The following is an 18,410-nucleotide window of genomic DNA, read 5'->3' on the forward strand; positions in this document are numbered from 1 at the left end:
CTCCAATTTGCTCACCAAGCATCTCCAACAGAGCAGTCTGCAGGGAATCTTTAAAATCTGCCAACTCATTACACTCCCAGAAAATATGTTTCCAGTTGCCCCTTTCTACCCCATCACACCTCCAACATTTGCTGTCTATCTAAGGAACAATTCTTTGAAGTCTGCTTGGAATATAAAAATATATATGCAAACATTTCTAAGCAAAAATCCTAAATCTTTAGATTTTGTTGCATATTTGGGAGACATACATATATCCTCCCATTGTTCCTTTGTGAATTGCTTATCCGATCTCTCTTCCCAATCCTTCCTACCGTCCTCTGATTGATTCTTATAGCTATCATACAAAATTTTATATGGTCTACTGATTATTCCTTTCTTAACAGCAACTTCTGTTCTAGAGTCTTCTAAAAACTGTACCAGTGCTGGTCTTTCATTTAGGAGCCCCCATTTCCTTTTAGTCTATACTCTGATATCAATCCTTGATAGGGAAGGCAATCTCTAGACTGTAGTCCAAATAAGTTCTTGGCGTTTTCCCATTCTATTACTTTTCCCTCTCTAGTTATTTCCTCCCAATATCTTGTTTTCTTTCCCAGTTTTCCCAAGTATATTCCAACCCCCTCTTGCCTGCTGTCTCTACCCCTAATTGCAGTCATCCCTATCAGCAGAACCTCCTTTCTCCATTCCTGTGTTGGCTTAGTTCTTAGAAGACCTTCTGCTGCTTTATGAATATAATATTCTGTATGATTACTGTTCTCCTTAAAGGTCTGCATCTGCAAACACCATCATATTGGGTGACTTCAACTACCCAAACATAGACTGGGAACATTACTCAAGCCCCAACACCCTAGCCCAAAGGTTCCTTGAGTTCATAAACTCAAATGCTATGGAACAACTAGTCACCATTCCCACAAGAGGAGAAAATATACTAGACCTGATCATCACAAACATGGGGACAAAATGCTCCACACCGGAAGCATATCCCTCATTGGTGAGATTAGACCATAAATTAATCTCACTGGAGATCCACATCCCGCCCCCACCCCCAGCAAAAAAGACCACAGTGAAGAACTTCTCAAAAGCAAACTTCACACTTCTTAAGACTGGAGTGGTATCCCTCAAGGCCCCCGAGCCAGTGGAAACCACAACCCACGCTGCTGAAACCCTTACAAATGCCTTCTACGAGCACCTCCAGGAATGTATGGATCAAGCAATCCCTAATAAAATCAAGACCCTTTCCACCAAAGGCAGGCACCGGTCTGGTGGACTCCAGCCATAAACAAACTCTACAACAAGAGGAGAAAGCTACTACATGACAGAGCAAAATCCCTAAATGGGAAGGCATCTCTGATCAATACTAGCAAAAACTATGATCACTCATAAAATCATCCAAGGCCAACTTTGAGAGAAAAATCGCTAATGACACAAAAGACAATCATAAAGCCTTCTTTAGCTATGTTAGAAACCCGGGTGGAAACTCCCAGATATGCTCAGAATTAGTCCAAAATGATAAAAATCACTGAACCCACAGACATTGCCAACATACTGGCAGACAGGTTCAGTGCAAATTTCTCCCTCCTCCCCCAAAAGGAGAAATATCTATCCCACCAGAGTCTAGCCTCCCAAACATCTCAGATGCCCAGGTGAGAGCTGCTCTCTCTAAAGCAAAAACACAGCATCAATGGGACCAGACGGTGTCCCCGGCTGTGTGCTACACAAACTCAATGAGGAACTAAACCCACACATAAGGCTGCTGTTTAATCTTAGCCTTACTACAGGATACGTGCCCAAAGAATGGCGACGGCAACTGTGGTCCCACTCCACAAAGGCGGTGCTTCTACGGACCCTGGAAATTACCGCCCATAAGCTTGACGAGCCTTGTCTGCAAAGCTATGGAGAGGATCATAATGGAACTCATAAATAAAGACATTGGGGACCTACAGACACTGGATCCTACCCAATTTGGCTTTGTCAAGGGCAGATCCTGCCTCTTGAACTTGGTCGACTTTTTTAAAACAGTCACTAAGGCCATTGATGAGGGTAAGGCAGTTCACACAGCCTACCTTGACCTAGCAAAAGCGTTCGACACAATACCCCACTCGGGCATCATAGAAAAGCTCACCAGCTTAGATGTAAACCCATATGTCACAAGATGGGTTGCAAACTGGCTCAAGGACAGAACACACAGGGTTAGAGTTGCTGGTGCCATGTCAGACTCTAAGCCGGTCACGAGCGGTGTCCCACAGGGCTCAGTCCTGGGCCCCTCTTGTTCGGCATTTATTTTTCTGAAGTGCAGGCAAACATAGGGGGATTGTGGCTGACAAAATTTGCAGATGACTGCAAACTGGGCACCATAATTGACACTCCATCAGACACAGACATCCTCCAGAAAGGTCTCATAGAAATGGATAACTGGTGCCAGAGCCATGGCCTTAAGCTAAATGCCAAAAAATGTATAGTCATACCCTTTGGGAAAAACAAGGTAACCCTAATTACCACATAGGTGGTAATCCATTAAACACGGAAGAAGTTATCAGGGACCTGGGGACCCAAGTTGACAGTAACCTCTGTTTTGACACTCACATTGCCAAAGTGGTTAGGAAGACCTTCTACATTGCCCACCTGATCATGAAGGGATTCACATCCAGATCAGGAGAGGTCATTTTACCCCTGTACTCTTCACTTATCAGACCAATGATTGAGTACAACGCCCCATTCGGAATGTACCTTACCCGACACCTGCAGCAGTTGGAAAGACCCCAAAAGTTCCTCACCAAAAGGATAAAGGGGCTCAAACATATGTCATACGATGCCCGACTGAAGAAACTCCAGCTCTATTCAGTCGCATACCGTCTGCTCAGAGGTGATCTGTGTCTGACATACAAGTCCATGTCCAACCCGGAATTAATGGACATGCTCCACCTCAAAAAATCCAAATCCACCAGAGCCATGAGAGCAAGAGACTTAAACCTCAACACGGATATAAATAGGACGTGCTGGAGGGACAGATTCATCACCCAGAGACTCCCTACACTATGGAACAGAATCCAAGTCCATGTGAGGCAGAGCCCCTCACTGACTCTGTTCAAGAGAAATCTTGACGAGTGGATGGGAGATCATAGGTTTACCCCGGGAATCATCTCTGTATCACTGCTGGACAGAGGCACAGCAAACTAATGGGTATAGTATTCTCATCCTAAGGGGTGGTGAAAGCCACACACACTCTGGCTAGGCTTATAAATGCCCTAGGGCAGATAGCCTAGTATGAACCTATGAACCTATGAACCTATGAAATCCCAGTCTCTACCTGTTACTTGAGCCCCCTCCCCATTTCATCATCATCTCTTTTTCCTTTGAATTATAATTTTCTGCTTGTGCTATGTATAGAGGCCTTAACTGTGTAGCTCTGAAATACCCCTTTGATTTGTGTAATCCCAATCTGCCCTGTACTACTGAAAGAATAAGCTTATCCCACCTGACTCTTGCCGTCATCCCCTCCCAGATAAAATATTTCAGCTCTTTACAACTTCTACTCTGGTTGATAAAAACATGCCTGACCTGTGTATAAGACTAAAGAGACCAAAAACATTTGAACTGCTTGTATCTTACTATCAATATCCATATCTATTCCCTCTATACTTCCCCTTCCCCTCTCAGCTCTCACACTTTACCACAACTACTTATTTAAAGTCTTTATGATATTCTACTAGCCTTGAATTTCTCTCTGATGGTAACTGTTAGAATCTAACTTTTTATATTATATTTTATATACTTGCTATGCACCATGGCTGTTTAAACCCTCAGTATTACTCTTGTATTCTAACATGTTCAGTTATAAGCTGTATTCTGCTTCTCTCATGTTTATAATGTTAATATTGTATGATGTTTTGTTTTTGTATACACTTGTATGTTAATATTGTATGATGTTTTGTTTTTGTATACACTTGTATGTTAATATTGTATGATGTTTTGTTTTTGTATACACTTGTATGTTAATATTGTATGATGTTTTGTTTTTGTATACACTTGTATGTTAATATTGTATGATGTTTTGTTTTTGTATACACTTGTATGTTAATATTGTATGATGTTTTGTTTTTGTATACACTTGTATGTTAATATTGTATGATGTTTTGTTTTTGTATATACTTGTGTGGAGCTTTTGTCCTCGGGTCTCTGCTGAAAAAGGGCTCTGCAGCAAAGTCGGACAAATGTCAAATAAATAAATAAAATATAACAGAGATTCCATTTTCTCAGTTTTTGTATTATCTTTTGTAGTCTCTTCCCACATATCCTTAGCCTCCACACTGGAATCATTTTTAATCCATACTCCTAAATACTTCATTTTATCATGTTCCCATAAATATGGATATTACTGAACCAATTCTTATGTGGGTACATAATTTATTGCTATTGCTTTTGTTTTAACTTGATTAATTCTGTATCCCAAAAAGGTTTGAAACTGTCTTAATATAGTCCACATCATTGCAATGTCTCCTTCTGGTTTTGTCAGGCATACAATAATGTCATCTGCAAACAGAGCCAGCTTTTCTTGACTGCCATACCAATTATATCCTTGAATTTCTGAGTCCCTTATTTTCTTTGCCAGTGGTTCTAAATGTAATGCAAATAACAAAGGGGAGAGAGGACACCCATGCCTGGTTCCAGCTAATTACCATGTTGACTCCTAAGAGTCAACCCAGTGGTCTGGGTATTCATGTAGACAGCAGCCTTACCTTCAACCACCACGTGGTCACAGTGGTGAGGACATCTTTTTATGTTGCACAACTTATAAGTAAGGGCATGGCATCTAGGTCCAAAGAGGTCATTATCCCACTGTACTTCACTCTTATCAGACCAATCATGGAGTACAATGCCCCCCTTCAGTATGTACCTGACCAGGCATATGCAGCAACTAGAGTGACCTCAGAGGTTCCTTACAAAAAGAATACAAGGCGTAACAAACCTGCCTTATGCAGAGTGCTGTAAAGCCCTTTCCCTCTACTGAGTCTCCTACAGATTGATGAGGGGTGATCTATACCTGGCTTACAAGGCATCTGCAAACCCCACACTAATGAATCTCCTGCATATCTGTAATTTAAACAGTACCAGAATTACAAGGTCTAGCAACCTGAATTTTGTCTGTGACTTAAACAGAACATGCTGGAGAGACAGAAATGTGTCCCAGAGCCTGCCCCTCTTATGGAACAGGCGTCCCATGCATGTGAAGCTGAGTTTTTCTATTATCCCATTTAAGTGGCCAGTGAACAGGGAATAGGAAATTTTGACTGGGTCTGGCACCCATGTCCCTTACGGAAAAAGGTAGTTTATAAATGCCTGGCCCTCAATGTCCTGTTTGGATACTGGACATCATTATTCCTTTGGGAAAACGTGGTTAGGCTTAGAAAGGCCCCGTGGATCATTAGCCTAGTAACAATCTATGAATCTATAAATTTAAAAATAAATGGCAAGGGGGGTTCAAAAGAAGTCTAGAACCTCCCAAAACCAAGGACAGCCCAACAACAGACCTTGTGTCCCCTCCCACCTTGGCCCCTCTTTTTTTTCTTCCAAAAAGTCTGACTCTCCATTTTTCTCTTTGGTAATAGATAGTTTCAGACAAATGGGTTCTGAAAATCATTCATCAGGGTTACAGACTGCAGTGGGAGGAAATTTCTCCTCCCAGGGGTTTATTCCTCATTCTCAAGATCAAGCTATTTTATTCCCACCTGCACTTCATCACATGCTGTCCCAAGGAGTGATAGAACCAGTTCCTCTTTCCCAGCTGTGGAGGGGTTTTTATTTAAGAATGTTCCTAGTGCCAAAAAAATAAAATGCTTGGAGACCAGTTCTGGATCCTTCTTTCCTAAACTTGTTAGTGACAGTGCCCAAATTCAAAATGATGTCACTGTACAACTTGTTACCTCTTCTTCCTCTATCAAGTGTCCTGCTAATATTTGACTTAAAAATGTTTATCATCACATTCCTATTCATACAGACATCAGATGATTCTTAAGTTTTTTTTTCCAAATATCTTTATTAAATTTTCACATATGACAAAGGCAATTGTCTGTATCACATTATCAGTTCTCTGTTTTACCCTTTGGACTATCCACTGAGCCAAGTGTTCACAAAGTGTCTAGCTCCAGTTATAGCTTATTTCAGGCTACAGGGTATTCACAATTTTCCATATTTACATGACTTGGCTTTGCTGGGTATTTTTCAAAGTGTCAGAAATCTCTGTCTTAGGTGAGAAATTTCTTATGTAAGCTGGGATTCCAAGAAAACATTCAAAAGTTTTTTTCTTGACTCCTTCACACAGGATTGTGCTCCTGGGATGTCAGCTATATATCTTGGTTCAAAGGGCTTTTCTTCTACAGGAAAAATAGATCTCTATCTAGATCAATTTCTAAGATTTTCCACTCAGACTTTGGTCACTGCAAGGAAATACGTCAGAATTTTGGGTATCATGGCATCTATGTTTCTCATGATACCCCTGGCAACACTCCACATGAGAAAGATGCACTCTGGTATCTGAAGTCTCTTTGGTCCCAGCACCAATACCTTTTATCTTTCCAAATCCCAGTGCTGGGGTTTGTCAGAAAAAACTCATTTGGTGGAGACAACAGGTACCCCTAAAGCCAAGTCTCCTTTTCAACCCTCCTGTTCCAAAGCAGTCAGTCAACACAGACTTTGCTTAGTAAACAGTTTCAGGAGGGATAAAAGTGCAGGGGGTGTCGGACACCAAAGGCAAATGAAAGCACATAAATATGAAGCAGATGCTTGATCTGATCAAGGCTGGCAACTGTCTGAACCATCTTTCTTCCCTGAGACCTCTTACTTAGTTACGGACAATATCACAGTCATGTGGTACATCAACAAGCAAGAGGTAACCAGGTCAAAGCCCCTTCACAGACTAGCCATGTTAGGTTGGGATATAACATCACAGCAAAATCCCACTGTACAGGCATCCTACATTCTCTCAGAGCAAAGCTATGTGGCAGACAAGCTATGCAGGACCAGGGCAGACCCTCATGAATAGAAACTAGATCAAAGGTCTTCCAAGATTTGATCCATCTTTGGGGAGTTCCTCAAGCAGACATCTTTGCCTCCTCTCTGAACAATTACCTGGCAGGATTCTGTTCCAGGACTCCAGGCAAGATGGCCTGGAAGGCAGATGCCTTTTCTTTTCCTTGGACAGGAATATTCCTGCATGTTTTTCCATCTTTTCTGCTAATATCCAGAATACTTCCTGACGATTCAAAAAGAATCTCCCAAGACCACTGTGGTAATGCCCTTATGGTCCCACCAGCCATGGTTCTCCCTTCTTTTAGAAATGGCCAGGGACAGTTACCACAAGCTTACTCACTGACTGGACCTACTCCCACTAGAAAAGGGATGTTTGATACACCCTGAAATCAATCAACTTTAATTGACTGCCTGGATGATAGAGTCTTAATTTCTTTTAGGCACCTGTTTACTGAGGATGTGCTGCAGGACCTAATGGAGGCAAGAAAGCCTGCTACTAGAAAACTATATATTAGCAAATGGAAAGGGAGTCTTTCTGAAGTGAATGATTTTAGCAATTATATCAACCGTAAATAAAGTGAAAATGGCTGGGTAGCAAAAGTCACAGGAAAACTTTATTGTTAAAACCATGGTTAAGTGCTTTTGCCTGTAAAAGACATCTGCAGAACCATTAACAAGTGTAACATCGCCCACCATTACACCCAGTAAAAATCCTGACAGGTTGACACAGACCCCCAAAAAACTTAGCCAATAATAGAACATAAAGTAAAAAAACACCAATCCTGTTAATAAAGGAAACTTTATAAATACCAAATCAAAATTACTATACTATCGACCAATGGCCATTGTAAATTAGTTTCGGTAACCATTAAAAATGCAGAGGCTGTTTAAGAATGCTTTTGGTAATAAAAAATATTTCAGATAACAAACTAAATCACTAATCGATCAGCCAATGAAAACTGTAAACTAATGTCAAGAACCAATGAAAAATGAGAAAAGTAAGAGTTGTTTTAAGACGTTACACTCTAGCAGCTTGGAATTTGAGTTCACTGGAGATCAAAATGGCATCAGTAAGTCTGGGATAGGTAGTTGCATCCAATTGAAATTGCCAAATCATTTCCCAATGTAGAGGCCTATTCTGCCAGTCTCCAGAGTACAAAACTGCATCGACCTGCTCGAGCACAGTAAATTTGAACTTATTGAAATCTACAAAAGTGGATGCTTGCTGTTGCAGTTGTCTTGCTTTTTTATAGGAAAGACTGAGAATTACTATGCAGTCTGAGAAGATGACTATGACCATATATTTTCACATGGAGCAGTGACAGAATTAGGGCCTAGCTATGGGATTTCAAATGTGAAGTTATTAGATGACCTAAATCCTGAAAAGGAGGAACAACAGATTATTAGCTCCAGTAGCACAGAAGGATGAAGTCCTGACTACAGTTCAGGTGACCCTGCTTTGTTTTACAAGCTTGTGCACTTGACAGAGTTGGCAGGAGGTGTGCCTATCCAGTGGAGGAAGAGTGAAGCAGAGCGGGACACGTAGACCAATAACCCCTTGGAGGAGGGATGTTTTGGGCTGTGCATTACAGGAATGGGCTTTCAGTTCACCAATACACTGCCTGATGGTGGCTATAATTAAAGTGTGTGGCAGTATCCACTGACAGAGGGGAAGGCATTTATGTTTCCACACTGACCCAGATGACACATCCATCCAGTGCATGACATTACGATACATGAATGCCCCATTTTCATGATGCTAGTGACCCATATGATTCATCCACCCATCCAGTGCATGGTATTACGATACATGAATGCCCTATTGTCATGATGTTAGTGACCCAGATGACTCGTCCACCCATCCAGTGCATGGTATTACAATACGTGAATGCCCTATTGTCATGATGCCAGTGACCCAGATGACTCATCTACCCATCCAGTGCATGGTATTACGATACATGAATGCCCTATTGTCATGATGCCAGTGACTCAGATGACTCATCCACCCATCCAGTGCATGGTATTACGATACATGAATGCCCTAGTATCATGATGCCAATGACCCATATGATTCATCCACCCATCCAGTGCATGGTATTAAGATACATGAATGCCCTATTGTCATGATGCCAGTGACCCAGATGATTCATCCACCCATTCAGTGCATGGTATTATGATACATGAATGCCCTGTTGTCATGATGCCATCGAGGACAAAAGCAACTGTCCTAGCTGCCATGTGATAGCCCCATCAGCGGGTTCTTGTTCCTATACTATACTGTGATAATTTCCTAGCTAGGGAGAAAAGTGGGACAAATCTAACTTGGGAAGCTAGATGACTGACAAGCTAGGGGAAAAAAGTACTTTAGAAAAAAGAAGGAACATCAGACAAACTTGTACTCTAAATTCCAAAACACAAAAATGAAGAAATATGCTGTACCTTTGAAGAAAGTACAAACCTTGCTGCAGTCATTTTCAAGAAGTATTGAGAAGGTAGATGGGACCTCAGCAGATTGAACATCGAGACTAAGCAATGCCACTTTAAGTTTCAAAGTATGAGAAACTGTCGGGAGAACTCTGTCAAGTGGCCTGATGAAGCCTACGGGTGAAAGCGCTAGCCAATCTGTTGTATACTGAATAAATATAAAGCTTTTGGATTATTATCTTGGTCGATCCGTCTTTTGTTGGAGAAATGAGGTGAAATGAAAGTTGCTTCTTCTAAATAAGGGATTTATTGGCCGAGAAGTGGAACGCTACTGAAATTGTATTGTTTGAATACTGGTTTGCAAGTTTTGGTCGACGGTATGGTGCAGTTAAGCTGGTAATGCTTAAATATTTTAGTCCAGCTGGTAACGCTCTAAAAATTTGCTGAAAGGAGCCGGGAATGCTTCAGAACTATTGGTCTGCTTGGTAACTTTTTGGTAACTTTTCAACTTTTTAACTTTTTTGCTTTTGGTGCACAGACAACATATTTGGAACAGTGTAACAGTTGTGATACGCTGAAGCTGTATCTGCCTCACGCTCTTCCTTTTATTTTTATCTGAAGATTATTGGTTTGATTAACTTTTTTTTTGTTTGTTTTAATCTGAATGCAGAACATTTGTGTAACATTCACTTTTATCCATTTGTATATGCAACGTCTCAATTTCTCATCTGTTATATTGTAAAAATAAATAAACATTATTGAAAAAAAAAATGCATGGCAGTAGTGTTTTGTGTTTCATGTGTATGTTTTCATATTTTATTTGGGCAAATGAGACTACTTACCCACACTTTTCATTGTACTGATAAATGCATCAGACAGTGCACATAAAGCTTTACGAAGCCGCAGGTTTTTCAGAGATTGATTTAATCATTTTGCTTCTTGATACAGGCTTTTCTGCCTCTACTAGAGAAATCTGTTGGGAATCATGAAGGTTCTTGGAAAACAAATGTCATCAATATTGCTTCTATTAGAGGATCATTGACAGACTGTACAGGGAAGGGAGGAGAATACAGATCCTATGGCTACAGAATATCCAAAGTAAGATTTCTTTTTATCACAATTTTACATGCCACTTTTGTAACATTATTTGAGAGATCTTTTTGTAAATCTGGAAAAAAAATAAACTTGTTTTAAGATATCAAAAGGTGTTTGAAGACTTAAAAAAATGCATTCGGTGTTACAACTAATTTGGAATACATGAACATAAATAGGATATTTTGATCATATCTGTTGCTTAATTTATGTGATAAAGTCTAAAATGGTAGCCATTTATTTAATTATGGTACGTTAATTAATAAATAATGTTGAATACTCAGCTGTAGATGCTTCTCTTTTTCTGTTTCTATATCACTACATACTGTTGTATTTTTACATTCCTATTCCTGTGTTATACTTGCACTGCAATCTGTGCAGTTTGTTGCACCAGCTCTGGTATCTGCATTCTTATTCCTGTGTTATACTTGCACTGTGATCTGTGCAGTTTGTTGTGCTAGCTCTGATATCTGCATTCTTATTCCTGTGTTATACTTGCACTGTGATCTGTGCAGTTTGTTGTGCCAGCTCTGGTATCTGCATTCTTATTCCTGTGTTATACTTGCACTGTGATCTGTGCAGTTTGTTGCACCAGCTCTGGTATCTGCATTCTTATTCCTGTGTTATACTTGCAGTGTGATCTGTGCAGTTTGTTGTGCTAGCTCTGGTATCTGCATTCTTATTCCTGTGTTATACTTGCATTGTGATCTGTGCAGTTTGTTGTGCCAGCTGTGGTATCTGCATTCTTATTCCTGTGTTATACTTGCACTGCGATCTGTGCAGTTTGTTGCACTAGCTCTGGTATCTGCATTCTTATTCTTGCGTTATACTTGCACTGTGATCTGTGCAGTTTGTTGTGCCAGCTCTGGTATCTGCATTCTTATTCCTGTGTTATACTTGCAGTGTGATCTGTGCAGTTTGTTGTGCTAGCTCTGGTATCTGCATTCTTATTCCTGTGTTATACTTGCAGTGTGATCTGTGCAGTTTGTTGCGCTAGCTCTGGTATCTGCATTCTTATTCCTGTGTTATATTTGCACTGTGATCTGTGCAATTTGTTGCGCTAGCTCTGGTATCTGCATTCTTATTCCTGTGTTATACTTGCAGTGTGATCTGTGCAGTTTGTTGTGCTAGCTCTGATATCTGCATTCTTATTCCTGTGTTATACTTGCACTGTGATCTGTGCAGTTTGTTGTGCTAGCTCTGGTATCTGCATTCTTATTCCTGTGTTATACTTGCACTGTGATCTGTGCAGTTTGTTGCGCTAGCTCTGGTATCTGCATTCTTATTCCTGTGTTATACTTGCACTGTGATCTGTGCAGTTTGTTGTGCTAGCTCTGGTATCTGCATTCTTATTCCTGTGTTATACTTGCACTGCGATCTGTGCAGTTTGTTGTGCCAGCCCTGGTATCTGCATTCTTATTCCTGTATTATACTTGCACTGCGATCTGTGCAGTTTGTTGCACCAGCTCTGGTATCTGCATTCTTATTCCTGTGTTATACTTGCACTGTGATCTGTGCAGTTTGTTGTGCCAGCTCTGGTATCTGCATTCTTATTCCTGTGTTATACTTGCAGTGTGATCTGTGCAGTTTGTTGCACTAGCTCTGGTATCTGCATTCTTATTCCTGTGTTATACTTGCAGTGTGATCTGTGCAGTTTGTTGTGCTAGCTCTGGTATCTGCATTCTTATTCCTGTGTTATACTTGCACTGCAATCTGTGCAGTTTGTTGTGCTAACTCTGGTATCTGCATTCTTATTCCTGTGTTATACTTGAACTGCGATCTGTGCAGTTTGTTGCACCAGCTCTGGTATCTGCATTCTTATTCCTGTGTTATACTGGAACTGCAATCTGTGCAGTTTGTTGCACCAGCTCTGGTATCTGCATTCTTATTCCTGTGTTATACTTGAACTGCAATCTGTGCAGTTTGTTGCACCAGCTCTGGTATCTGCATTCTTATTCCTGTGTTATACTTGAACTGCAATCTGTGCAGTTAGTTGCACCAGCTCTGGTATCTGCATTCTTATTCCTGTGTTATAATTGCACTGCGATCTGTGCAGTTTGTTGCACCAGCTCTGGCATCTGCCTGCTACTGACAGTGTTGCTGATCATGGATAAATAAGCATAACGATATTCATTGTGGTGTTGCCAAACTTTTGTGTGAGTCTTGGTATTATCTGATAGTATTAGTGCTGAAAAATATATATTTGAATCAGCCCATTTGCTCAGTTAACAAGTAAATATACATGTTGTAATTCATTTATGCTAATTTGTCTGTAGCTTACAGAAATAGAATTACTAACATGAATACCATTTGAGCAGAAAGGGAGAGAGAGAATTTATTTATGAATTTCTTGACTGATTGATTGGTTGCCTATTGTTTACCAGGGTGGTCCAACTGGGCACTCTGGTCCATTTTCAGTGGAGATCTCTGGAGAAAAGCTCAACAAGAGTTACAAAAAATACAAAAATTGCAAATAATTTATAGAGAAAAAAGAATCAGCAACGGCACAAATGAGAATTTAGAAACTAGAATCATCCAGTGGGTAATACAACCAAGAAAGAGGCTAATGCAGTTTGATTTCTGTAGGAATATTATGCATTTAATAAACATTTCCATTTACATATAGATTTCACTTACAAAGAAGTGATGAAAAGCAGCATATAGACAGGATTTAGTTACATTCAGAGGCCAGAACGATAAGGTAGGCGTGCTGGTAGGTAGGGCTTGGAGGTAATCTAGAAAACTAAGACAGAGTCAGTCAGTCAGCGTATGAATGACAAAAGATCCAGGAGGAGTCTATGTGCTGTTTTAAATTGTGCTTAAAGCTAGCTGCACAGCTCTCATGTTTTGGTAGGATAGGCAGAGACTTCCACTATCTAGTGACTCAGGATGAGTACAGTGAATCTCTAGCTGTATTACAGGATTTAGAAATTATTAGCAGGTTCTGATTATATGATTGAAGGGCACATGATGGGGAGAAGTGCTTGAGAATGTTTTGTAGAGCAGGGCATGTGTGTGGCTTGTGTATTATTCTGTGGATAATTTGAAGTTAAGTATATATAAGGAGATTAGGTAGCTCAAGCCAGAGGACCTTTTCCAGTATTTAGCACTGATGTGTACGGTAAGATGCATTAGTGTTAAACAGTGATGTGTACATTAAGATGCATTAGTGTTAAGCCGTGGTATGCATGGTAGGATGCATTAGTGTTAAACAGCTATCTGTATGGTTGGATGCATTAGTGTTAAGCAGTGGTGTGTACTGTAGGACACAGTGTTAAGCAGTGGTGTGCATAGTGGTATGCATTAGTGTAAAGCAGTTTTATGCATGGTAGAATGCATTCATGTTATGCAGAGCTGTGTGCAGTAAGATGCATTAGTGTTTAGCAGTGGTGTGTATGGTAGGATGCATTAGTGTTAAACAGTGATGTGTATGGTAGAATGCATTAATGTTAAGCAGTGGTGTGTACAGTGGAATGCATTAGTGTTAAGCTGTGGTGTGCATGGTAGGATGTATTAGTGTTAAATGGTGGAGTGTACGGCAGGATGCATTACTGTTAAGCAGTGGTGTGTATGGTAGGATGCATTAGTGTTAAGCAGTGGTGTGTATGGAAGGATGCATTAGTGTTAAGCAGTGGTATGTACTTTAGCATGCATTAGTGTTAAGCAGTGGTATGTACTTTAGCATGCATTAGTGTTAAGCAGTGGTGCATACGGTATGTGGCATTAGTGTTAAGCAGTGGTGTGAACAGTAGGATGCATTAGTGTTAAGCACTTGTGCGTACAGTAGAATGCATTAGTGTTAAACAATGGTGTGTACGGTAGGATGCATTAGTGTTAAGCAGTGATGTGTATGGTAGGATGCATTAGTGTTAAGCACTGGTGTGCACAATTGGATTCATCAGTGTTAGGCAGTGGTGCATATAGTACAATGCATTAGTGTTAAGAACTTGTGTGTGCACTATGATTCATTAGTGTTAAACAATGCTGTGTATGGTAGGCTGCATTAGTGTTAAGCAGTTGTGTGTATGGTAGGATGCATTAGTGTTAAGCAGTGGTGTGTATGGTAGGATGCATTAGTGTTAAGCAGTGGTGTGTATGGTAGGATGCATTAGTGTTAAGCAGTGGTGTGTACTCTAGGATGCATTAGTGTTAAGCAGTGGTGCATATGGTAGGATGCATTAATGTTAAACAGTGGTGTGTACAGTAGGATGCATTAGTGTTAAGCAGTGGTGTGTATGGTAGGATGCATTAGTGTTAAGCACTTGTGTGTACAGTAGAATTCATTAGTGTTAAACAGTGGTGTGTATGGTAGGATGCATTTGTGTTAAGCAGTGGTGTGTATGGTAGGATGCATTAGTGTTAAGCAGTGGTGCTGTAGGATACAATAGTGTTAAACAGTGGTGCGTACAATATGATGCATTAGTGTTAAACAATGGCGTGTACTGTAGGACACAGTGTTAAACAGTGGTGTGTATAGTAGGATACATTATCATTAAGCAGTGGTGTGTATGTTAGGATGCTTTAGTGTTAAGCACTTGTGCATACAATAGGATGCATTAGTGTTAAACAGTGGTGTGTACAGTAGGATGCATTAGTGTTAAGCAGTGGTGTGTATGGTAGGATGCATTAGTGTTAAGCAGTGGTGCTGTTGGATACAATAGTGTTAAACAGTGGTGCGTACAATAGGATGCATTAGTGTTAAACAATGGCGTGTACTGTAGGACACAGTGTTAAACAGCGGTGTGTATAGTAGGATACATTATCATTAAGCAGTGGTGTGTATGTTAGGATGCTTTAGTGTTAAGCACTTGTGCATACAGTAGGATGCATTAATGTTAAACCGTGGTGTGTATGGTAGGATGCATTAGTGTTAAGCACTGGTGTGTACAATTGGATTCATCAGTGTTAGGTAGTGGTGCATATAGTACAATGTATTAGTGTTAAGAACTTGTGTGTGCACTAGGATTCATTAGTGTTAAACAGTGCTGTGTATGGTAGGCTGCATTAGTGTTAAGCAGTTGTGTGTATGGTAGGATGCATTAGTGTTAAGCAGTGGTGTGTATGGTAGGATGCATTAGTGTTAAGCAGTGGTGTGTATGGTAGGATGCATTAGTGTTAAGCAGTGGTGTGTACTCTAGGATGCATTAGTGTTAAGCAGTGGTGCATATGGTAGGATGCATTAATGTTCAACAGTGGTGTGTACAGTAGGCTGCATTAGTGTTAAGCAGTGGTGTGTATGGTAGGATGCATTAGTGTTAAGCACTTGTGTGTACAGTAGAATTCATTAGTGTTAAACAGTGGTGTGTATGGTAGGATGCATTTGTGTTAAGCAGTGGTGTGTATGGTAGGATGCATTAGTGTTAAGCAGTGGTGCTGTAGGATACATTAGTGTTAAACAGTGGTGCGTACAATAGGATGCATTAGTGTTAAACAATGGCGTGTACAGTAGGACACAGTGTTAAACAGTGATGTGTATAGTAGGATACATTATCATTAAGCAGTGGTGTGTATGTTAGGATGTTTAGTGTTAAGCACTTGTGCATACAATAGGATGCATTAGTGTTAAACAGTGGTGTGTACAGTAGGATGTATTAGTGTTAAGCCGTGGTGTGTATGGTAGGATGCATTAGTGTTAAGCACTGGTGTGTACAATTGGATTCATCAGTGTTAGGCAGTGGTGCATATAGTACAATGCATTAGTGTTAAGAACTTGTGTGTGCACTAGGATTCATTAGTGTTAAACAGTGCTGTGTATGGTAGGCTGCATTAGTGTTAAGCAGTTGTGTGTATGGTAGGATGCATTAGTGTTAAGCAGTGGTGTGTATGGTAGGCTGCATTAGTGTTAAGCAGTGGTGTGTATGGTAGGATGCATTAGTGTTAAGCAGTGGTGTGTACTCTAGGATGCATTAGTGTTAAGCAGTGGTGCATATGGTAGGATGAATTAATGTTAAACAGTGGTGTGTACAGTAGGATGCATTAGTGTTAAGCAGTGGTGTGTATGGTAGGATGCATTAGTGTTAAGCACTTGTGTGTACAGTAGAATTCATTAGTGTTAAACAGTGGTGTGTATGGTAGGATGCATTTGTGTTACGCATTGGTGTGTACGGTAGGATGCATTAGTGTTAAGCAGTGGTGCTGTAGGATACATTAGTGTTAAACAGTGGTGCATACAATAGGATGCATTAGTGTTAAACAATGGCATGTACTGTAGGACACAGTGTTAAACAGTGGTGTGTATAGTAGGATACATTATCATTAAGCAGTGGTGTGTATGTTAGGATGCTTTAGTGTTAAGCACTTGTGCATACAGTAGGATGCATTAATGTTAAACCATGGTGTGTATGGTAGGATGCATTAGTGTTAAGCACTGGTGTGTACAATTGGATTCATCAGTGTTAGGCAGTGGTGCATATAGTACAATGCATTAGTGTTAAGAACTTGTGTGCACTAGGATTCATTAGTGCTAGACAGTGCTGTGTATGGTAGGCTGCATTAGTGTTAAGCAGTTGTGTGTATGGTAGGATGCATTAGTGTTAAGCAGTGGTGTGTATGGTAGGATGCATTAGTGTTAAGCAGTGGTGTGTATGGTAGGATGCATTAGTGTTAAGCAGTGGTGTGTACTCTAGGATGCATTAGTGTTAAGCAGTGGTGCATATGGTAGGATGCATTAATGTTCAACAGTGGTGTGTACAGTAGGATGCATTAGTGTTAAGCAGTGGTGTGTATGGTAGGATGGATTAGTGTTAAGCACTTGTGTGTACAGTATAATTCATTAGTGTTAAACAGTGGTGTGTATGGTAGGATGCATTAGTGTTAAGCAGTGGTGCTGTAGGATACATTAGTGTTAAACAGTGGTGCATACAATAGGATGCATTAGTGTTAAACAATGGTGTGTACTGTAGGACACAGTGTTAAACAGTGGTGTGTATAGTAGGATACATTATCAATAAGCAGTGGTGTGTATGTTAGGATGCTTTAGTGTTAAGCACTTGTGCATACAGTAGGATGCATTAGTGATAAACAGTGGTGCGTACAATAGGATGCATTAGTGTTAAACAATGGCATGTACTGTAGGACACAGTGTTAAACAGTGGTGTGTATAGTAGGATACATTATCAATAAGCAGTGGTGTGTATGTTAGGATGCTTTAGTGTTAAGCACTTGTGCATACAGTAGGATGCATTAGTGTTAAATAGTGGTGTGTACAGTAGGATGCATTAGTGTTAAGCAGTGGTGTGTATGGTGGGATGCATTAGTGTTAAGCACTGCTGCATACAATTGGATTCATTAGTGTTTGGCAGTGGTGCATACAGTATGATGCATTAGTGTTAAGCACGTGTGTACAGTAGGATTCATTAGTGGTAAACAGTGGTGTGTATGGTAGGGTGCATTAGTGTTAAACAATGATGTGTATGGTAGGATGAATTAGTGTTAAGCAGTGGTGTGTACTGTATGACACTGTGTTAAGCAGTGGCATGTACGCTAGGATGCATTAGTGTTAAGCAGTGGTGTGCATGGAAGGATGCATTAATGTTACACAGTGCTATGTGTGGTAGGGTGCATTAGTGATAGGCAGTGGTGTGTACGGTAGGATGCATTAGTATTAAGCAGTGGTGTGTATGGTAGGATGCATTAGTGTTAAGCAGTGGTGTTTACAGTAGGATGCATTAGTGTTAAGCAGTGATGTGTATGGTAGGATGCATTAGTGTTAAGCACTGGTGTGTATGGTAGGATGCAATTGAGTTAAGCAGTGGTGCATACATTAAGATGCATTAGTGTTAAACAGTGGAGCATACGGTAGGATGCATTAGTGTTAAACATTGGTGTGTACAGTAGGATGCATTTAACAGTGGTGTGTACAGTAGGATGGA

The 18,410-nt window shown here is 40.4% G+C and overlaps 1 protein-coding gene across 1 annotated transcript in view; it reads left to right on the forward strand.

Annotated features, from left to right (window-relative positions):
- The window catches only part of LOC122791344 (C-factor-like), a 429,108-nt gene that overhangs the window by 203,669 nt on the left and 207,029 nt on the right, over positions 1-18,410 (forward strand). Inside the window, exon 6 of the mRNA XM_044059061.1 lies at positions 10,396-10,545. Coding sequence (XP_043914996.1) covers positions 10,396-10,545 — 150 coding nt within the window. The remainder of the gene's footprint in view (positions 1-10,395; positions 10,546-18,410) is intronic.

Source organism: Protopterus annectens, chromosome 17.part0 (genome assembly GCF_019279795.1).
Source record: "Protopterus annectens isolate FY-2018-M chromosome 17.part0, PAN1.0, whole genome shotgun sequence".
NCBI classification, from domain to species: domain Eukaryota; kingdom Metazoa; phylum Chordata; order Ceratodontiformes; family Protopteridae; genus Protopterus; species Protopterus annectens.